The following is a 23,625-nucleotide window of genomic DNA, read 5'->3' as shown; positions in this document are numbered from 1 at the left end:
TTCCCTTTTCCCCTCCTCTTCCCTCTCTCTCCCTCCTTTTACCCCACCCCCACCCGCTCCCATGCTCCCAATCCTGTCAGTCAACCCTGTCTGTCTCCAACCCCCAGGTGGGTCTATATATGTTTTTCTTTGGGTTCATCTTATTACTTAGCTTCTCTAGGATCATGAACTATAGGCTTGATGCCCTTTGTTTGTGCCTAGTATCCACTTATGAGTGATTACGTGCCATATTCATCATTTTGGGTCTGTGTTACCTCACTCAGGATAGTGTTTTCTAATTCCAACGATTTATATGCAAAATTCAAGGTGTCATTGTTTTTTACCGCTGAGTAGTACTCTAATGTGTAGATGTGCCACACTTTCTTTATACATTCTTCAGTTGAGGGGCATCTAGGTTGTTTCCAGGGTCTGGCTATTACAAATAGTGCTACTATGAACATAGTTGAACAAATGCTTTTGTAGTATGATTGAGCATCTTTTGGGTATATTCCCAAGAGTGGTATTGCTGGATCCTGATATAGGTTGATTCCCAGTTTTCTAAGAAACCACCACACTGATTTCCAAAGTGGTTGTACAAGTTTGCATTTCCACCAGCAATGGATGAGTGTTCCCCTTACTACACATCCTTTCCAACATAGGCTATCATTGATGTTTTTGATCTTAGCCATTCTGACAGATGTAAGATGGTATCTCAGGGTTGTTTTGATTTTCATTTCCCTGATAGCTAAGGAAGTTGAACATTTCCTTCAGTATCTTTTGGCCATTTGAACTTCTTCTGTTGAGAATTCTCTGTTTAGTTCAATATCCCATTTTTAAAAATTGAGTTATTTAGAATTTTACTGTCTAATTTCTTGAGTTCTTTATATATCTTGGAGATCAGTCCTTTGTCTGATGTGGGCTTGGTGAAGATCTTTCCCATTCATTAGGCTGCCTTTTTGTCTTACTGACTGTGTCCTTTGCTTTACAGAAGCTTCTCTGCTTCAGGAGGTCCCATTTATTTATTGTTGCTCTTAGTGCTCTTAGTGTCTCTGCTAGTGGGATTATATTTTGGAAGTGGTCTCCTGTGCCCATGCATTGAAGACTACTTCCCACTTCCTCTTCTTTTAGGTTCAGTGTGGTTGGATTTATATTGAGGTCTTTAATCCATTTGGACTTGAGTTTCGTGCATGCTGATAGATATGGATCTATTTTCATTCTTCTACATGTTGATATCCAGTTATGCCAGCACCATTTGTTGAAGATGCTTTCTTTTTTGCATTGTATAATTTTAGTTTCTTTGACAAAAATCAGGTTTATAGATGTTCATAGGTGTATGGATTAATATCAGGTCTTCAATTTGATTCCATTTATCAATGTCTCTGTTTTTATGCCAATACCAAGCTGTTCTCATTACTGTAGTTCTATAATAGAGCTTGATGTCAGGGATGATAATGCCTCCGGCAGTTCCTTTATTGTACAGGATTGTTTTGGCTATCCTGGGTTTTTTGTTTTTCCATATGAAGTTGATTATTGTTCTTTCAAGATCTGTAAAGAATTGTGTTCGGATTTTGATGGGGATTGCATTGAATCTATAGATTGTTTTTGGTAAGATTGCCATTTTTACTATGTTGACCCTTCCTATCCAAGAGCATGGGAAATCTTTCCATTTTCTGGTATCTTCTTCAATTTCTATCTTCCAAGACTTAAAGTTCTTGTCAAATAGGTCTTTCACTTTCTTGGTTAGTGTTACCCCAAGATATTTCATGTTATTTGTGGCTATTGTGAAAGGTGATGTTTCTCTGATTTCTCTTTCAGCTTCTTTATCATTTGTGTATAGGAGGGCTACTAATTTTTTTGAGTTGATCTTGTATCCTGCCACATCACTGAAGGTATTTATCAGCTGTAGGAGTACTTTGGTAGAGTTTTTGGAGTCACTTATGTGTACTGTCATATGATCATATAGTTTTTTCCTTTCAGTTTTTTTATATGATGGATTACATTGATAGATTTTCATCCCTGCATCTCTGGGATAAAGCCTACTTGATCATGATGAATGATTTTTTTTATGTGTTCTTCAATTCGGTTTGCCAGAATTTTATTGAGAATTTTTGCATCGATGTTCATTAGTGAGATTGGTCTGTAATTCTCTTTCTTGGTTGAGTCTTTGTATGATTTTGGTATCAGGATAACTATAGCCTCATAAAAAGTGTTTAGCAATGTCTCTTCTGTTTCTAGTATGTGGAACACTTTGAGAAGTATAGGTATTAACTCTTCTTGGAAGTTCTGGTAGAATTCTGCACTAAAACCATCCGACCCTGGGCTTTTTTGGGGGGAGGGGGGTGATGACAGCTTCTATTTCCTTGCAGTTTATAGGTCTATTTAAATTGCTCACCTGGACTTGATTTAATTTTGGTATATGGTATCTATCTAAAAAATAGTCCATTTCTTTTACATTTTCCAATTTTGTGGAGTACAGGTTTTTGTAGTATAACCTAATGACTCTCTGAATTTTCTCAGGGTCTGTTATTATGTCCTCTTTTCATTTCTGACTTTGTTACTTTGGATGTTTTCTCTCTGCCCTTTGATTAGTTTGGATAAGGGTTTGTCAATCTTGTTGATTTTCTCAAAGAACCAGCTCTTTGTTTCATTGACTCTTTGTATTGTTTTCTTCGTTTCTATTTTGATGATTTCAGCCCTCAGTTTGATTATTTCCTGTCTTCTACATCTCCTGGGTGAGTCTGCTTCTTTTTGTTCTAGAGCTTTCAGGTGTGCTCTTAAGTCACTAATGTGAGATTTCTCTATTTTCTTTATATGGGCACTTAGTGCTACGCACTTTCCTCTTAGCACTGCTTTCATAGTGTCCCATAGGTTTGGCTGTGTTGTGCATTCATTTTCGTGAATTCAAGGAAGACTTTAATTTTTTTCTGTATTTCTTTCTTGAACCAGAGGTGTTCAGTAGTTGACTGTTCAATTTCCATGAGTTTGTAAGCTTTCTCAGATTACTATTGTTGTTAAATTCTAATTTTAACCCCTGGTGATCCGATAAGACACAGGTGGTTTTTCCATTTTTTTTTTTTTTAATCTGTGGATGTTTGCTTTGTTACCGAGTATGTGATCAATTTTTGAGAAGGTTCCATGAGGTGCTGAGAAGAAGGTATATTCTTTCCTGTTTGGGTGGAATGTTCTATATATGTCTGTTAAATCCATTTGATTCATTACATGTGTTAGTTCTCTTCTTTCTCTGTTAAGTTTCTTTCTGGTTGACCTCTCCATTGGCGAGAGAGGAGTGCTGAAGTGCCCTACTATTAGTGTGTGGTGTTTGATGTGTGATTTGAGTTCTAGTAATGTTTCTTTTACATATGTTGGTGCTCTTGTATTTGGGGCATAGATGTTCAGAACTGAGACTTCATCTTGATGAATTGTTCCTGTTATGAGTATAAAGTGTCCTTTTCCATCTCTTCTGACTGATTTTAGTTTAAAATCAATTTTGTTAGATATTAGGATAGCTACACCCATTTGTTTTTTAGGTCCATTTGATTACAAAACCTACTCCCAACCCTTTACTCTGAGGTAGTGTCTGTCTTTGAGGTTGAGGTATGTTTCTTGTAAACAGCAGAAGGCTGGATCCTGTTTTCATATCCATTCTCATAGCCTGTGTCTTTTTATAGGTGAATTGAGTTCATTGATATTAAGCAATATTATTGACCAGTGGTTGTTAACTCCGGTTATTTTTCGGCAGTAGTGTGGTGTGTGTTTCCCTTCTTTGGGTTATGCTGGTGGGGGGGTAGTTGGGGGTGCAGTTAGCTTCCTTAGGTTGAGGTTTTTCTTCTAGTACTTTCTGTAAGGCTGGGTTTGTGGATATGTATTGTTTAAATTTGTTTTTGGCATGGAATATCTTGTTTTCTCCATCGATGGTGAATGAAAGTTTTGCTGGGTATAGTAGTTTGGGCTTTTTTTTCTTTGTAACAGTGTGTTTGAGAGTTTTATTTTTATCTTTTCAACATTTTATATAGTCACTCATTTTGTTTATTTTTAAAGACATTTGAACAATTAATACAATTGTGTTCATTGTAGGTAATTTACTTTTGACAATTTACTGAAGATGTTTTGTATTTTTAGTCCTTATTTGCCATACATAGACCCTCTTTGATGATGGTCCCTATAAAAATTATCTGATTTTAATAATCCCAGCAATAAATGCTTTGTTGGATATGTTGGGATACATTTTCCTACTCCAGGCTTTCTTTGTTTTTTTTTTTTTTGTTTTTGTTTTTTTGTTTTTGTTTTTTGAGACAAGGTTTCTCTGTGGTTTTGGAGCCTGTCCTGGAACTAACTCTTATAGACCAGGCTGGTCTCGAACTCACAGAGATCCGCCTGCCTCTGCCTCCCGAGTGCTGGGATTAAAGGCGTGCGCCACCATCGCCCGGCCAGGCTTTCTTTGTTATAATCGCAGCAGTGCCTAGTTAGGAAAAGACGTTTGCTTTAGATTCTCCGTGATTCCTTTCAGTGATCATGACTGGGGATTTCATATCATATCTGACCCATGGAAAGGCAAGTTTCCCCCAGAAAGTTAAATCTTTTGTGATGATCACACGGCCTCTGATATAGTGCCTCCTTCTCCAATCTAATCTGGAAGCCTGTTTTCCACTACTGCTCTGATACTGCTGATTCCACTGCAAGTTTCTAGACTCCTCTTCCGATGTGGGCGTCCATTTCAGACTCCACTTCCTTAGAATTGTTGTCAGAAGTAAATGTTAGGGCTTTTATTTTTCCAAATATTTTTCTTCTATTAAAAGATAATCTGATTTTTCTTGGAAATTTGTTAGTATGATGAATAACACTGACTGTTTCTAAAATGTTAAAACTAGTGATTAATTCCTGTAATAATTCTCCTCAATCATGCTGCATTCTCTTTAAATGTTGCTGGATTAGAGTTGGAAGATTTTTAGTTTTAATGTTTGTACCTATGTTCATGAGGAAAATTACTGTTTTTTCAAATTTATTTTTATTTTGTGTTCACTGGTGTTTTTTCCGCATGTATGTCTGTGCGATGATGTCAGAATCCCTGGAACTGGAGTTATGGACATTTGTGAGAAGCCAGCCGTTTGGGTGCTGGGGATTGAACCCGGGTCCTCTGGAAGATTGGTCAGTGCTCTTAACTACTGAGCCATTTCTCCAGCCCCAAGAAATGTTGCTCTTTTTATTTGTTTCCCTTTAGTGTCTTTGGTTTTGGTATCAAAACATTCCAACAGACTTAGATAGACTCTGTTTAAGACAGAAATAGTAGGCCTGGAGAGATGACTCAGCAGTTAAGAGCACCAGCTGCTCTCCAGAGGACCTGGGATCAATTTCCAGCACCCACACTGCAGCTCACAAGTCTGTAATCCAGTTCCATGGCATCTGAACTGGACAACTGGACATATATGCAGACAAAACACCAATGTACATAAATACAAATAAATACATTATTTTTAAAAAGAAAGAGTATATCCGATTTTTCTAATTTTTATCAATTTTCAAGAGAAGGATATATTCACCTAAAATTGTCATTTTTTTTCTGTTTGTTTTTGTGTTTTTTTTTTTTTTTTGTGACAGTGTTTCTCTTCATGACCCTGGCTGTCCTGGAACTTGCTCTGCAGACCAGGCTGGCTTCAAACTCAGAGATCCACCTGCATCTGCCTGCCAAGTGCTGTGGTTAAAGGCATGCATCACCACATCCTGACCCGAATTTTGTCTGTTTTTAATATCGATAGCATTTTAGTGTATAAAGTCTTTGTACCAAGTGCAACGAATTATTGGTATCATTTTTAAAGGTGCCCTTGGAACATGTCTTTAGCTTATTCTTTGGTATTGGTCTGTTACATATTCATGTGCAAAGCAAGTGTTGTTTTGTTACTTCTTATTGCCTTATGATTTATCTAATACATATTTTCCTTGGCAGCTTCTATGTTTTTGAAACAGGCATTTGAAGGTGAATACCCTAAATTATTACGTCTTTATAATGACTTATGGAAGCGTCTTCAGCAGTACAGTCAAAATACCCAAGGAAATTTCAGTACAAGTGGAACTGCTGACCTCTATGTTGACCTCCCACACATGGAAGACGATAGACAAGACATGTTCATACTGAAAAAGCCAGACTATGAGTATGTTTTATTTAATATGATTGAATGGGTCATTGGCATTTTATTAATTTTGTTTTCTATTTCCTTATAATTAGAATTTGAGGATATATTAAGTTGCTAAGTCAATCGGGTGACTGGTGTGTTTTGCAAAACTTGTACTGAGACTAAACATTGTATCTTCTGTGCTGTGTAGTGAGAAACTGGGTGATAAGCAAATGCAGTCTTTGTCTTTAAATTGATCTGGTGTGTTCTGAAACTGTCAGGGAAATAAATCTTAGGCTGGGGTAGTTCCTCAGTCAGTGCTTTAGAAAACACTAAGTAAGGTTAGATCTATCCCAGACAATCCCTTCAGTTACCACAAAGCACATATTTTGTAACCATCTTCAAGAACTACATTGGAAACCTTGTGTCTACGAATTCTACCCTGCCAGCTTTCCACAAAAACTGATAAAGATTTCACATTTCTATGTGAGTACTAGATTAAGTGATTAACTTTCCTCCAATTCTAAAATCCTGTTTATTTTCACAACACTGACTGAAGTAGCAATGGAGTCTTGTCACTTAGTTAGAAAAGCCGATGGGTAAGTTCTGGGTAATGTTAGCTGCTTGTTTCTCTTTCAGTGTCTTTCCTAGAACAGCTAGTTATGTCTGCTAGTACTGACTAATGAGGTACATAGCTAGGTTAGGCTGAAATAGTAGGTTGTCTCCTCGATGGCTGTTCTATGATAAAAGGCGGACTAGCCAAAATGTAGTGCAAGAGGAGATGAAGCTACAGAAATTTAATAAGACATTGACAAAGAAATGACATAAAATGCCATATTCAATATCAGTGTATTTTTGGCTTAGCTTTATTTTCAGTCCTTGCATATGTACTAGGAAAGTACTGGAAGTAGCACAAACCAGCGGGAATAATACTTTATCTTCAGAAGATAGAATTCTGGTTTTGTACTTTTTGCTAGTCAAGGTGTCTGTATAGTCGATGCTTTCATCATTATGGCACCTGAGAGAAACAACCCAAAGCACGAAAGGCTTGTGTCCAGGTTGCTGCTCATGGCTAGGTGACTTCAGTGGTTTTAGGATCCTGGCAAGACAAGGCAAAATAACAACAACAACAACAATAATAATAATACGTCATGGAGGAAAGCATGGTGGAGGGAAGCAATCCACTTCAAAGTGGCCAGGGAGCAAACAGGAGAGAAGGGGCAGGGACAAGATATGCTCTCTGGGTCTTGTTCCCATTGGCCTGCTTCTTCTGCAGGACACCGCCATCACCTTTCTACCCTTCCCCCAGCAATCCATCCAGATGATGAAGCCATCAAGGATCTCATCCATTTGTTAGATCAGCCCAAAAAAGTTTGTGCAGCTTCCCAAAGTGCATTGCTGACAGATAGGCTCCCAATGCATGAGTCTGTGAGGGACATCTCATGTTCTAATCATAACAGTTTGGTTCTGACACAAGGACAGATTAGTTAGAATTCAAAGTGTAGAAAGAGATGCATTGTCAGGCAGTGGTGGCGCACGCCTTTAATCCCAGCACTTGGTAGGCAGAGACAGGCGGATCTCTGTGAGTTCTAGGCCAACTTGGTCTACAGAGCAAGAGCAAGTTCTAGGACAACCAAAGCTATATAAAGAAACCCTGTCTAAGAGAGAAAAAGAAAGAGGCGCCTTGTTTGTTAATTTGATTTTAAAAAGGAGTATAATGACCATTTAATACAGAAAGAGTAGTCGTTGATAAATAACAATCTTTAGTCATATGCAAAAAATGAATCTGGACCTTTTTCTGACTGTATGAAAAACTGAACTAAAAGTGGATCAAAGTCTTAAATGTACAGCATTAGGGTTAAATAGATGGCTTAGCAGTTCTGAACATTTATTGCTCACAAAGGACCCAAGTTCAGTTTGCAGTACCCACATGGTGGTGGTTCATAACCATTTGTAACTCCAGTTTCAGGGGACCTGATGCCTTCTTCTGAAGTCTGTGGATACCAGTCATAGACATAAACACACACACAATACGTGCATGCATGCATACATACATACATATATGTGTATATATACATACACACATACATGCAAACAAAACATACACAGCATAAATCCTTAAAAGTTTTTCATATATTACAGGAGAATGTAATATGATTTGAGATATGGTAAAATATTCTTAGGTATGTTTTTTTTTGTTGTTTTTTTTTTGTTTGTTTGTTTTGATTTTCGAGACAGGGTTTCTCTGTGGTTTTTTGGAACCTGTCCTGGAACTAGCTCTTGTAGACCAGGCTGGTCTCGAACTCACAGAGATCCGCCTGCCTCTGCCTCCCAGGTGCTGGGATTAAAGGCGTGCGCCACCACCGCCCGGCTCTTAGGTATGATATTGAAAGTCTAAGCAGCAAAAGAATATGTGTGTGTGTGTGTATGTGTATGTATGACTGCCTCAAAAGTAAAACCTTAAATGCATCAAGATCATCAACAGTAGAAAATATTTGTGATTATATCTGAAATCTGGCTTGTGTCTAGACTACACAAAGAATATTTTCAATTCAATAATGAAAATACATTATCTAATTGAAAAGAGACAAAGGATTAAAATTGACATATCTCCCAAAAACATTGATGGCCTATAAATACATAAAAAGAGACTAAACATCAAGTAAGAAAAGGCAAATAAGCCAAACCTCAAAGACCTCTATTTCATGCCGACTGGGTTGCTAATAGTCAGAGAGAGGTAGCAGAACACATTAGCAAGTATGCCGAGAAACAAGAGCCATTATATGCTGCTCTTGGAATCTGAAATGACATAGGACTTTGAAAAGTAGTTTGGGGCTGGAGAGATGGATCAGAATTTAAGAGCACTCAGTAAATAAGTTTTTTAAAAAATAAGGAGAAGGGGGAGGATGAAGAAGAATGTAGTTGCTTGGCGTTTTCTCAAACTTTTTTTTTTGTGTGGATGGTTTTCTTTCTTTCTTTTTTTTTTTGAAACAAAAAATTTTCTGCCTCCTCCCCGCCTCCCATTTCCCTCCCCCTCATCCCACCCCTCTCCCCCTCCCCCACTCCTCTTCTCCTCCCTCTCCAGCCCCAAGAGCAGTCAGGGTTCCCTGCCCTGTGGAAAGACCAAGGTCCTCCCCACTCCATCCAGGTCTAGGAAGGTGAACATCCAAACTGTCTAGGCTCCCACAAAGCCAGAACATGAAGTAGGATCAAAACCCCGTGCCATTGTCCTTGGCCTCTCGTCAGCTCTCATTGTCCACCATGTTCAGAGAGTCCGGTTTTATCCCATGCTTTTTCAGTCACAGTCCAGCTGGCCTTGGTGAGCTCCCAATAGATCAGACCCACTGTCTCAGTGGGTGGGTGCACCCCTCGTGGTCCTGCCTTCCTTGCTCATGTTCTCCCTCCTTCTGCTCCTCGTTAGGACCTTGGGAGCTCAGTCCGGTGCTCCAGTGTGGGCCTCTGTCTCTATCTCCATCCATCGCTAGATGAAGGTTCTATGGTGATATGCAAGATATTCATCAGTATGGCTATAGGATAGGGTCATTTCAGGTTCCCTATCCTCAGCTGCCCAAGGAAATAACTGGGGGCATTGCCCTGGCACCAGGTAGCCACTCCAGGTTCAAGTCTCTTGCCAACCCTTAGGTGGCTCCCTTAACTAAGATATGTGCTTCCCTGCTCACCTATCCAACCTTCCTTTATCTCCAATCATCCCGTTTCCCCAAGTTCCTCCCATAGGCAGAACCTGGAAGCAACCTAGATGTCCTTCAATGGAAGAATGGTTGAAGAAAGTGTGGAATATATATACATTAGAGTACTATTCTGCGGTAAAAAAACAATGACTTCTAGAATTTTGCATGCAAATGGATGGAAATAGAAAATACTATCCTGAGTGAGGTAACCCAGACCCAAAAAGAAGATCATGGGATGTACTCACTCATAATTGGTTTCTAGCCGTGGATAGGGGCCACTGAGTCTATAATTTGTGATCCTAAAGAAGCTAAATAAGAGGGTGAGCCCAAGGAAAAACATATAGTTATCCTCCTGGCTATGGGAAGTAGACAAGATTGTCGGGCAAAAAATTGGAATCTTGGGGGTGGGGTGGGATGGGGGTAAGGGGAGATGGGGAGAGAAAAGTTTCTCAAACTTTAAACAAACCATTTTTATATGACCATTATTTTCATTCTTAGGTCTGTAACCAGGAGAAAAAAAAGACATGTTCACACCAAAATTTGTATATAGCTGTGTGGTGGTGGCGCACACCTTCGATCCCAGCACTCAGGAGGCAGAGGCAGGTGGCTGTCTGTGAATTCGAGGTCAGCATGATTTACAAGAGCTAGTTCCAGGATAGCCAGGGCTGTTACACAGAAAAACTCAGTCCTTGAAAAACCAAATAAATAAATAAATAAATAAATAAATAAATAAATAAATAAATAAAACTTATATGCAAATGCTATGAGCTAAAACATGGAAGTAACCTAAATATTCATTGCAATATCGATAAATGAAAAGAGTTTTATTCATAAATAAAAAGCTTTATCCATCAATGAACATTGTTTATTCATAAAAGGAAATGAAGCACTAATATGTGCCAATGAAGAATTGAGAACATGGGTAAACTTTGAAAAACTGCATCATGCTAAGTGAAAGAAACCAATGGTAAAGCATACACACCATTCACATGAAGATATAGAGTGAAGATATCCGAGGAAATTAAATGTAGCTTAGTGGTCATACAGAGCTGGGCGTGAAGTATATATGTGTGTTGGTTGAGGTGGGTGATAGACAAGGTTTTTGGGGGATACCTTAGAGACAGGGATTCTCTGTGTAGCCCTGCCTGTCCTGGAGCTCTGTCTGTAGACCAGGATGGATTCAAATTCAAATTCTCTGCCTCCCAAGTGCTGGGATTAAAAGTGTGTGCCACCTTGCCAGCTTCTTTTTCTATTTTTCTAAATTTATTTATTTTATGTGTATGAATACTTGCATTTATGTATGCATACCATGTGGCTATGGAATCATATGTTGACTCCCCTGAAACTGGAATTGTAGATGTTTGGGTGCCATCATGTAGGTGTTGGGAAATCAACTCAGGTCCTGTACAAGAATTATCAATACTCTTAAACACTGAGCTATTGATTAATTGTGCTGACTGATGATTGCAGGGATTTTATATATACAATTATTAAGCTTAGATGTTAAGAAAATGAAATGCATAATATGTAAATTTATTTAATAAAGCTCTTTTTAGTGGAAAACAAAGAGGTACATTATATTTTTCTGAAGACTTTTATTATTTTAAAATAAATTAAATCTACTTCTTAGAGTAAAATAATAAATAGGACTATCATGTGGAAGACAGACCAAATTGTAAATAAAATAAAATAGAACTTGCCAGTTGAGGAAAGTTATAGTCATCGGTTTTGGTCAGTGAGACTGACCAGCTACAGTGGTGGAGCTGTGGGGTGGGCTTCAGGCCTCTTGATACTGCGCATTGTCAAAATGGTCAATGGCATTTGCTTTCTCCCTGATATCTCACTTTCGTTTTCTTCTAGCACCTACTACCGCCATTCTATTCTGAGCTCATGACTTAGTTAAAAAAATGTGTGTCCGAATGTTCTGATCAAATGTATTTCTGTGTGCCATCTACATGCCTAGTACCCATGGAGGCAAGAAAAGGGCATTGGATCCTTGAAACCGGAGCTACAGAAGTTGTGAGCTGCTGGGTGGGTGCTGAGAGTTGAACCCAGCTCCTCTGGAAGAGCAGCCAATATTCTTAATCACCTCACGCTGCCTGTCCAGCCTGATATTTGACTTTTTAAGTATCTTCTGTTAGCTCGTGAACCTTACAAGGACAGTGTACTGTGTTTTAACCAAGCACATTGCAGAATTGCCAAATCCATGAAATACTTGGCAGATTATAAAGATTTAGTGATATTTGTGGGAAGAGAAGAGATAAGAAATGGTGGGACACATAGAAAGTCACCTTTATACCCAACCTTCCCCTGCCCCCTTTTCACTGGACTGTAAAGGACTGTTTATTTTTGTCTTCTCACCACTTAGCAAACTGCCTGGTACCTATTCCAGTAAATATGTGTTGAGTGAGATACTCACTAAACGAGAAAGCACGAAGAGATAACTGTGGAATTGTATGTCAGGAGCCAATAGCAGTCTGACCTCTAGGCTTGTGGGTTGACAAGGGTGAGACAGGGAGGCTGTTGCTGTCCACAGAGAGGTCAGATATTCTCAAGGTTAACGTGTAAGACAAAGAAGAGAGCAGAAAGGTTGGCGAAGGGATGATAAGCAGGGGATGTGAAAAGACAGCAGTTTATCATGGGAGTAAAGCAGTTTAATAACAGTGAAATGCTTCTGCTAGTAATTGAAAGAGCACTGTAAAATCCAGCCATTGGCTGCTAAATGGGATCCTGCAGGAAGTGCTGGGACCAGCAAAGAATAAAAGAGAGTTTGGTAAGCAGAAGTTTTATTTTGTGGAGAATACTGTGAAACAAGTGAGAACTCTGCTCAAGAACATTTATGCTATTATAGGGCTTTGACGAGTATTTCTTCATTTTGCTTTCATTCTTTTTTTTTTTTTTTTTTTTTGCTGGTATCCCAAGAATGGAAATCTGTTGAAGGCCTACGTCTGTATCCTTCCTAAGTCTGTAGGTTTTGTGAATGATAACACCTGTGAATAAAAAGGGTTGAGCTAATGGGAGAGGAATCTGCTGGCTGCCTCTCTTGGGTATGCTCTGATGATCTATAAATAGGATAGAATTAATAGGCCCCTGCAGTGTTCTGGTAGTTTCAGGGATCAGCCAATCCAGTAAGTGATGGTGCATGCTGTACTACATAGCTAAGATTTACACTTAAGATGCTTATGTAAAGCCGGGCGGTGGTGGCACACGCCTTTAATCCCAGCACTTGGGAGGCAGAGGCAGGTGAATCTCTGTGAGTTCAAGACCAGCCTGGTCTACAAGAGCTAGTTCCAGGACAGGCTCCAAAGCCACAGAGAAACCCTGTCTCGAAAAACCAAAAAAAAAAAAAAAAAAAAAAGATGCTTATGTAATTTTTATAGATGTTCACTTATGACGAACTTTCTAAAAGTGCTTATATCTTTTTAAAACAAATTCTTGTTAGTAGTTACATTCATTGGAGATATATTTTGAAATGTATTTATAACTATAGTTTATAACTGTTACTTACCTTTTAAAATATTTTATTTTCACAGTCCAGAAAAGGCTTTGAAAGATTCACTGCAACCCTATGAGGCTGCTTATCTCTCAAAATCCCTATCGAGACTCTTCGATCCCATCAACTTGGTTTTTCCCCCTGGTGGGCGTAACCCTCCTTCCTCTGATGAGCTAGATGGCATCATTAAAACCATAACAAGGTATGTATTTCTTGTATAATAGCATACCAGGCTGACTGCCATGATTACCAGTGACAGTACACTTTAAATTTACCCCAAATTACTCAAGTAATTAGGCTTTCAATTAAATTGAGTTTTATAATGAATGAGCATTCACATAGTGCTTGAGATTCCAATTAATAAAACCATTTAAATATAGATACAGTGTGTAGAGTGCAGAAACCATCTGTTGTGGCCCAGTGGTGGTGACAAACACCTTTAATCCCAGCACTTATGAGTCAGTGGCAGGTGGATTACTGTGAGTTCAAGACCAGCTTGGCCTACAGAGCTATTTCCAGGACAGGCTCCAAAGCTACACAGAGAAACCCTGTCTTGAAAAATCACACACACAAAAGAAAATCATGTTGTAATTACTTTGTAACTTAGCAAAATAAAATTAATTTAGCTCTTCATACTCTACGAACTTCCTAGTATTATATAGGAAAACATAAAATAATTGTACAAACTGAAAAACTCAGACATACATAGAGGTTTTATCCCAGAAACCCAGAAAGCACTTTATGACAGAAACAGAATTAATTATTTTGTTTGGTGTAGCAGGCTGTCTTTTGGGCCACCAACCAGCTCCCAAATCATGACATGGAGACATATTAATTATAAATGCTCAGCCTTTTCTTAATGCTTATTTCACTAACTTATAACTTAATTTAACCCGTTTCTTTTCCCCTACGTTTTGCCTCAGGAGTTGTTGGACCAACCCTTCACTTTACATGTTGTGCTCTGTGTCTGGCTGGCTGACAGCCCCGCCTATCCCTCTGCTGCCTAGCTATTGACTGTTCCCCTTTTTATTAGATCGGTCGGGTGCCTTAGGCAGGCAAGGTAGAACAGCAACACATCTTTACATAGTTAAAGTAATATTCCACAACATAAAGTTCACTACCATACACGTGCCCAATGAATGTGAATAGCTTTTAAATTAAAATGGGAAGGCATCCAGCAGAGCTGTTTCTTCAGTACTTGCAGACAAATGCAGTCACGCTGTGGCTTCAGAGGTATTACAATCAGATTACTGGTTAGAACTCCAGTCCCTGCCATAGCTGGCAAGTTGTCATAACAACAATCTTTACTTTCATGATTGACATCTTGAGGAATAAAATAACGAGTGGCTGGGCAATCTAGGACCATGAGGTAGAATTGTTTACGTTCTTTCATTTGAAGACGGCACTTTGCAGAAGTCATACTTATATGCGTATCTGCAGATGTACATGTGCTGATTCAATACTTCAATTGCCCTACACTTCTCGCCATGGACTTGGCGTTGATAATCTTGACTGTATGCTTCTCACCTTAGCATTTTGTACCTTTATGGTGTGCTTGTGGCCCAGGTGCTATATTCAACTTGGTCTCTGTACCTAGTTCTGTAAATGCTAGGGAGGCTGAGCGTCAAGGGTGACAGTGCTGTAGTCAAATATCATGTGGGCTGAAGAAGGACGCTTATTCCAGTGTGAACAGAGGGCAGAGGTCAAGGGTGACAGTGCTGTAGTCAAATATCATGTAGGCTGAAGAAGGACGCTTATTCCAGTGTGAACAGAGGGCAGAGGTCAAGGGTGACAGTGCTGTAGTCAAATATCATGTAGGCTGAAGAAGGACGCTTATTCCAGTGTGAACAGAGGGCAGAGGTCAAGGGTGACAGTGCTGTAGTCAAATATCATGTAGGCTGAAGAAGGACGCTTATTCCAGTGTGAACAGAGGGCAGAGGTCAAGGGTGACAGTGCTGTAGTCAAATATCATGTAGGCTGAAGAAGGACGCTTATTCCAGTGTGAACAGAGGGCAGAGGTCAAGGGTGACAGTGCTGTAGTCAAATATCATGTGGGCTGAAGAAGGACGCTTATTCCAGTGTGAATAGAGGGCAGAGGTCAAGGGTGACAGTGCTGTAGTCAGATATCATGTAGGCTGAAGAAGGACGCTTATTCCAGTGTGAACAGAGGGCAGAGGTCAAGGGTGACAGTGCTGTAGTCAAATATCATGTGGGCTGAAGAAGGACGCTTATTCCAGTGTGAACAGAGGGCAGAGGTGGGCAGTCTGAGGGCTGTGTGAAAGCGCATTGTGCTGTGTGCATCAGATACCAGTGTTGTTTCAAACTCTTTCTGTTTTATGTTTGTTTTTGGTTTTTGCTATATAGAGTCAGGGTCTCTATATAGCCTTAACTGTCCTAGAACTCTTCCTATAGACCAAACTGACCTCCAGCTCATAGAGATCTGCTTGCCTCTGCCTCCCAAGCACTTAAGCCAGCCACGGCCTTGTGGATTCATTAGCTTCTTTACAAAGTTAATCTAGCAAGTGCCAAAATTTCATCCACTGCAGAGATGATGCATTTCTTTCATGATTTCATGAGATTTTTAACTCATGGTTTTGGAAAAATACCCTCTTTCCTTGTACAGTCACATCAGATGTCCTGCCAGCTCACTGTTGAGGTTGACAGTGAATGTGACAGAAATATTTAAAAATCTGAAAGTTTAAATGTGAAAATTATACTTCTGTGCTGTCCATATATTTAAAGTTAGTCTCTACAAAGCAGAATTAACTGGCATAGTTTGTACAGAATCCAAGTGTCCTTATGTGTCATATGTAATTTGTATGTTTAGCCTGTGTTCCCCCAAGGTCATCATTCCATTCAAGAGCCGTCACTTCCTTGCAGATGTCTGTGCAGGCAGTGCTCTAATTGCCCTTATCAGTAGTAACAAGAGCGCCGCTTTAAATCTGTTCACAATTACTCCCATAATCACAGATTGAACCCACACGTGGCTTGCTTTTATTAATGTGAAACTGATCATTAACAAAGCCATCTCAAAGACCCTTTCCTACTGCTAAATTTAGGGAGAAAAATGAAACATCATAACCAATTCCTGGAAGCAATCAGCAAAATCTATATAAAGATTCAGCATGTCCCTCATTGGGCCTCAGGTTTTGTGGTGCTCATTAATTGTTGATGAATTATGTGCTAAAAACTGAAATCTGCTTTTGTTTTCTCCAGTGAACTCAATGTGGCTGCTGTTGATGCAAACCTCACATTAGCTGTGTCAAAAAATGTGGCCAAGACCATACAGCTATATGGTGTGAAATCAGAGCAGCTTGTAAGTGGTGTATCTTTATTTATACATTTTAATGTTTTGGCTAAAAAGTTCTAGTTATAAACTTTTTGAATGACTATGAGTAACATTAAAACAATTAAGTAATCCATTTATATTTAAATGGGTTGTTCTAGTTGGTTTCGTTATAATATTTAGAGTAGCATGCTAAGTAATTTACATGGACTGACCCACAATGGTAATTATGTTATGAAGTTCCTACTTTCAGTTCCAAATTGTGTTTGCTAATATGGTGTGATTTTCCATTCATTTGTTTTTGTAATTTTGGCATAAATTAGAGGCATCCTTATTTTTTCAAACTTTGTTTATTGAAAAAGCCATACAGAGACACAGTAGCTATTGGTAGCAATAAGATGACTAATTTTTCTTTCAGGGCTTATTTATAGATATTCATAGTTTAAAACACACACACACATACACACACACACACACAAACATAGTTTGTCACCATAAATAAAATTTGATGTTGTATCCAGTAGAATTTAGTGTAGCTATCCCTCCGAGGTGGCACCAGCAGGGCGTAAACGTGAGAAGACAGCAGGCCCTTCCTAGAGCTGACTTTCCTTCTTGTTGAGGACAAGTTGAGGGGTGGGAAGTAGGCAGTAGTCATAAAAATATATAGTTTAAATTAATGTAATAATGGCAAAAGGCTTTGAAAATGGAAACTGTGTTAATGATTGATTACGTACTATTAGTGACAATCTATGACCTGAAATCTCTTTATCCTCCCTAACCAACAGTGAAGACTAATAAAAAGTCACTATTTCCATTTTTAATAGAATTCTTTCTCTGTCCGAAATAGTTTTACTTTTCAACTTCCATTCTGTTGGCTAAAGGAAGCCTAATCATTAAATAAAATTATAAATAACATCATTTATTTTAAAGCATATTACTAAAACCTGAAGTAACATTTTTGCATTAGTTACTTTCTTTCTAGTAAATAACACTGTTTCTGTTTCTGTGATCCTAGTTTTAAATTTTGACACATGTCATTTTTTTACTTTGAAATAATAGTTATTGGTTTATTTGTATATGTGTGCATGGCTTCAAGTGCACATGTGCATGCATGCCACGGTGTGCATGTGAAAGTCATAGTGTGTTCTTTCCTTCTACTCGGGTCCTCAGATGTAATAGTCGGCACCATGCCTTCTGTGTCCTCTCCCACGCTCTCTTCAGTTGTGTGTGTGTAAGAGCGATCAAGGAAGGTACTTGCTGTCAACATCTGGCCTCCATATCTGCACACATACACCCACATACATGTAAGTGCACATACACTCAAGTACATACACAATGATATAAACACGATAATATACATTTTTACAATCATAAATTATCAGTGCATATATATTTACCCTAAGGCTTTGCTGTTATTCTCAAAGGTATGAATAATATAAGCTTATATCTAAAGATGAGTCAAAAGCCTTTTACCAGAGAATTTTTTTTTTTACTCATTTTTTTTCTTGGATTTTTGAAACCCAGTCACTTGTCTTGACTTGTTATATAACCTTGCCTGATCCGTATTCCTTGACTTAGCAAACTTGCCATCTGTCTTACTCACTGCTCTATCACTGTGAAGAGACACCATTGCCAGAGCTCAACTCCAATGGGGTTCAGGTCCCAAAGAGGAGGTGCGGAGTCTGCTAAGGAGGGAGCCCGACATGATCTGAGGGGAGTCAGGATGGCTGCCCACGTGTTGAAAACAGACCATATCTTGTATGGTCTCTAACTGAATTATAGTTTAACCACAGGCGATACTGAGAACAGACTCAATGATTCTGGGGTGAAAGCGGTCATCGGCTTTATTACAACATTTTTCTTTAAGCAGAAAACAATAAGTTTAACAAGAATCTAAATGCTTATTGTACTCAAATGTTCAAAAACCCTGTCAGGTGCCCTCTTATACTTCCTGCTGCACAGTCTCGGTCTTTGTGGTCAGGAGGGATCAGACATTGAGTCATGAGAAACCAACCCATAAGAGCAATTTTCATTCCTCAAGGGGCAAGATGTGTACCATGTAGCACCACAAGCGCTGAGCTGCCTCCTAATTGCGCCCCTTTGTACCTTGGTCTTATGATATGGCTTGTTCCTCTCATAGGCTCCCACAGGGGAAGGTGCTGACATACTACCTTTTTCCATTATACCGAACCATTCTGATTCCTTCAGTGTATACGCCTGTGTATGGCAGAGGGGGAGCAAGCCAGTCTATCTTAACAAAATTTGCTCCCCATGGGGCACAACAGAGTTTGCTATTCTTCCAGTAAGCCACCGATCCTGGGCGGTATTCTATGCCGCTTGCCGTTAATGGCCTCAGGCTCTGGATCTAGGTCCATTGTTTCTCTTGATTGTGTGCTTTTCATCCTTGGAGTCTGCTGTGCCCAGTTAGTAAATCATTAGCTTCTCTATGATTCCTGTGTGGGAGTAGGCACATTGTCACGCTATACGATTTCACAGTGGTAGGAATTTTTTCCAAAGAATTATTTGATATAAAGAGACTGCCATTGTATACACTTCATCCTTCAACAAAGCACGCATAAATTTTCCCAAAAGAAAAGGATAAGGAAATTCCCAAAACACATAATGAAAATCACTAAAGTGAAAGATGCTGGTGAGTTGTGGTCTGCAATGTGTAAATGCTGGGACTTGGTCAAGCAGTAGTGGTTGGCATGTGGTCCATGCACACCATGACCAAGCCAACTATTATAAGAGAAAACATTTAGTTGAGGATTTGCTTACAGTTTCAGAGGTTTAGTCCATTAACCTCATGAAAGAAAGCCTGGTGATATGAAGGCAGATGCTGCAGCCGTAGCTGAGAGCTACATCCTGATCTGTAGGCAGGGAGTGAAACCCCAAAGCCTTTTCCTAGTGACACACTATCTCAGTCAAGACCACACCTCCTAATCCTACATCTGCACACACACTCGGGAGACAGAGATAGGCAGATCTATGTGAGTTTGAGGCAAGCCTGGTCTACAGAGCGAGTTCCTGGACAGGTTCCAACGCTACAGAGAAACCCTGTCTCAAAACTCAAATAAATAAATAAAAAGATTGGGGGCTGGAGAGATGGCTCAGAGGTTAAGAGCATTGCCTGCTCTTCCAAAGGTCCTGAGTTCAATTCCCAGCAACCACATGGTGGCTCACAACCATCTGTAATGAGGTCTGGTGCCCTCTTCTGGCCTGCAGGCGTACACACAGACAGAATATTGTATACATAGTAAATAAATAAATATTTAAAAAAATAAAAATAAATAAATAAATAAAAAGATTGTAAAGTTTTATAATTAAGAAAATAATAAATATATCATTATAAACATATCATTATATAAACATATAAACATACTTATTAATGAAGTATTTTTAAAGGTGAATTATTGGGTTTTTTTCCCCCAGCACTAAAATTTTAAGGCATGAAATCTAGACTCTTATTGTAAATGTCAAATGTTTTGAACTGTGAAAAGATCATGGACATGTAATTAAGTTGTAGATCCGTTGAAGAAATAACAGAATGACATTTAGTAGAAGGTTTCCATTTAATGCAGGTCAGCAACTTTGTATAAGGTCAGTAGTTCTGAACCTAGGGTTTTGTTTTGAAGCTTTGTAAATATATACTTTATTTCATGAATAATTTCATAAGTGCCTTGGAGATTTGACATTCATAAACTTTGGGGGAAAATCTATAATGATGATATAAAGACAGTAGAGTTTATAGCCAGCTGTGGTGCATGCCTTTAGTCCCAGCACTCAAGAGTCAGAGGCAGGTTAGTCTCTGAGTTCAAGACAAACCTAACCTACAGAGTGAGTTCCAGAACAGCCAGGGCTACACAGAGAAACCTTCTTTCAGGGAAGGAAAAAAAAAGAGTTTGTTTGTTTTAGCTTTAAAAGTATTGTGGAGAATTTAATATCATCCACAGTGATGCCATTCCATGTTGTATAATATGACAGTGGTCTCTGCTGTCACATTCAAACAAATAAAAAAGCAAAAGAAGTCTGAAATCACTGGAAAGCGTTTGTATGCATATGAGCAGTTCAAATGTATCCATGGGTTCTCATGCCAAAGGAACTTTGCCATAGTACAAGCACACTGGTCTCTTTGGGCTCATGATTCTCTTGATCATCAGACACCCATCCATCTTTGCTTCTGTTGTTTTTAGCCTGAAATATTTTAAGATCCATTGCTTCTAGCTTTTCAGATTTGTAAGTGCTTGATTTTCTGGAGGCTATGATAGGTCTGTAGTAGATGGGTTGATTGCTTAGAGAGGCCTGAAGAGATAGCTCAGTGGTTAAGAGTACTGTCTGCTCTTCCTGAGGTTCTGAGTTCAATTCCCACTCCACATGGTGGCTCACTACCATCTGTAATGAGGTCTGGTGCCCTCTTCTGTCCTGCAGTCATACACACAAGACAGAATGTTATATACATAAAGAATAAATAAATATTTTTTTTTTAAAAAAAAAGACCAGCTTGGGCAGCAAAGCATGGCCCGTTCTCACACAAACAGCAACAAAAAAATACTTTTTGAAATTAAAAAGACTATTTTTTAAAAAACTATATATTTTTTAATTTTTTAAAAATTTCAGTACAAGTGTGCTGATGTTTCCATCAGACACTGCTGTGACAGACAAGTCTGCATGGCATTCAGTACTGTGCTGGTTGGAAGAACTGTAAACGAGGTGACTTTGCTTAGCTGCTTGCTCACACAGTGACTGCTGGCCTGAACCTTAGGTAAGATTGCTCCAGATATTTGTAATTTGGCAGCAGGCTCTCTTAGGCAGCAGCACTGGAGAGAAAGTACTTCATAAACCTGACTCGGCAAAGTCGCTCGTCCATAACGTCAAGTTCAAGGGTGTGAGGGTCTCTGCAAACACCAGAGCCAGCAGAATAACCATCTGTGTGAGGCAAAAGGAAATCCAGCTCAAATTCTAGTCTAAGAGTTTATTTTAGGCATATTTAAGTGCAGTACAATTTGGGAAAACAAAACAAAATCATTTCCTGGTGTAACAATCCCTTGTGTACAAGTAGGCATAATTACATTGAAACTCTTCTCATAGTACATGTTACTTCTTCCATGAAGATGGGTTCTAGAGATAAGCTGTGTGTACTGCCTTAAGGGTCTCGGGGAGGCTCTGCTATGTTCTCAGTCATATAGAGGATGTAGAGGTCTTCTGGGCTATTAGCCACTTCCACTTCTGATTGTGGATATACTGATCCTCATTGTGCTTTAAAAATATGTATTATCTTCTTGGACTAATTTTTTTTTTAAGTGTAGGGTCTCACAGTGTAACACTGGCTATCTGGCTAGCTTGGAAATCACTGTGTAGACCAAGCTGGCCTTGAAATCACAGAGATCCTCCTGCCTCTGCCTCCTGAGTGCTGGGATTAAAGATGTGCGCCGCCACCACCTAAAAATGTGTATTGTCTTCAACTTACCTATCTCACCCCTATTTTCTCAATAAAAATATTTTAGTTTTCCTCCTGCATTCCAAAATGTGAAGCTTCATTAGTCTCTGTATCTTTCATCTGCAACCCAGCAAATACTGGGTTTTATCCTGTAATTCTTCAGTGTGTGTTCCTTCCCATTTTGCTTTAATACCATCAAGAAGACCTTGCTTTGAGTCTCCCTGCTTAGTTGCTTAGTTGGGACTGCCTCCAAGTGCTTCATGCTTTTAGACTAACTTCTACCTACCATTCCTACGTCAGTCTCCTGATTATAGATACGCAGCATCGTTCCCAGTGAGACTTTTAAAAGTATTTTGGTTTTTCACATGTTGTCATAGGAAGGATTAGTCTGAATTATCTAGTCAGCTTTTCACTTGAATTGGAAATCCCGAGACTATAAAATGTAAATATAAAATATTTTATAATCCTACCCTGTTCCAATGTATGCAGTATAACTTAATTCCTTCTTGTGCTTGAGAATGCTACTGTTAGAAAGTGTATTTCAGGAGAGAGGGCTGTCAGCAGCTTCCACATAGCATACCTACAGAGATACACACAGTAATACAGGTTACAGTATCCTTCCAGGAAACCTGTAACGGAAATCTGCCTTGTTGCCGAGGGCTGCTAAGGATGCAAGCCTGGGGTAGCCTGAGGCAAGATGACGGCCATGGCACCAAACCAGGAATTGGGTCAGTGGTATCTTGGTTTGTTTTCATGTCTCACAGTGATAAGTATCAGATCAGATTCTGAATTGAGAAATGCAGGAGTAATGATGGGAGGCAGGTAAAAAGAGAATGATTCACATACACATGCCAAGGGCAAACGAGGGAGAGAAAGGAGAAATGAGCATTTTCTTGAAAGAAAAATGAGTGCAATCAAATTTGCTGCATTTGAGTATAAGTGAACTCATTTGCATTTTCAACACTATTATGCCTCTCTTGTTATCTGTTAGTGTAGCAGATTTATCACACATACCAAGGCGGTGATTTCTGTGCACATCATTGCTATGAGGTTGTGCCCTTTGAGAGTACTTGCTAAGACAGCTAAGCAGCACCAAGTGGTGGCATGTGGAAAGATCTCCGTGGTGATAATCAAGAACACCGTGTCTCCCTCATATAATCTTAACATTTTTCAATATCATAAGATACAAAGTGTTAGTTTAGTGAATGTGAGTGGGTGAGTTTCAGGGGATCTGTAAACCCCAGGAAATTATAAAATGTTCTGTTATATAAATCTGCTTCTGGGAAAATGCTTCAGCAGATTTCAGTGGTTTGTAACTCTCCTCCTGAATAACAATAGAAAGATATCTACAAAGACCTCAAGTGTTTGGAAAGTAAACAACACACTTTTAAATGACCCATGGATCAAAGGAAGATGGTAACTGAATTGCAATATAACTTCCATATCATAAAAATGACGCATCTTAAAAGTTTGTTTTGTTTTAAGACAGGGTCTCACTATGTAGTCCTGGATGCCCTAGAACTCACTCTGTAGACCAGACTAGCCTTGAACTCATAGAGAGCTGCCTGCCTCTACCCTCCTGAGTGCTAGAATTAAAGGCATGGGCCACCACTCCTGGCCTTTATTTTAAGAAC

At 39.1% G+C, this 23,625-nt stretch overlaps 1 protein-coding gene across 1 annotated transcript in view; it reads left to right on the top strand.

Annotated features, from left to right (window-relative positions):
- The window catches only part of Cog5 (component of oligomeric golgi complex 5), a 224,784-nt gene that overhangs the window by 152,870 nt on the left and 48,289 nt on the right, over positions 1 to 23,625 (top strand). The window contains exons 12-14 of the mRNA XM_057783089.1: positions 5,921 to 6,125; positions 13,309 to 13,470; positions 16,485 to 16,584. Coding sequence (XP_057639072.1) covers positions 5,921 to 6,125; positions 13,309 to 13,470; positions 16,485 to 16,584 — 467 coding nt within the window. The remainder of the gene's footprint in view (positions 1 to 5,920; positions 6,126 to 13,308; positions 13,471 to 16,484; positions 16,585 to 23,625) is intronic.

Source organism: Chionomys nivalis, chromosome 10 (assembly GCF_950005125.1).
Source record: "Chionomys nivalis chromosome 10, mChiNiv1.1, whole genome shotgun sequence".
Lineage (NCBI taxonomy): Eukaryota > Metazoa > Chordata > Mammalia > Rodentia > Cricetidae > Chionomys > Chionomys nivalis.
Note: the sequence above shows the minus strand (reverse complement) of the source record. Positions and strands in the feature narration are given on the sequence as shown.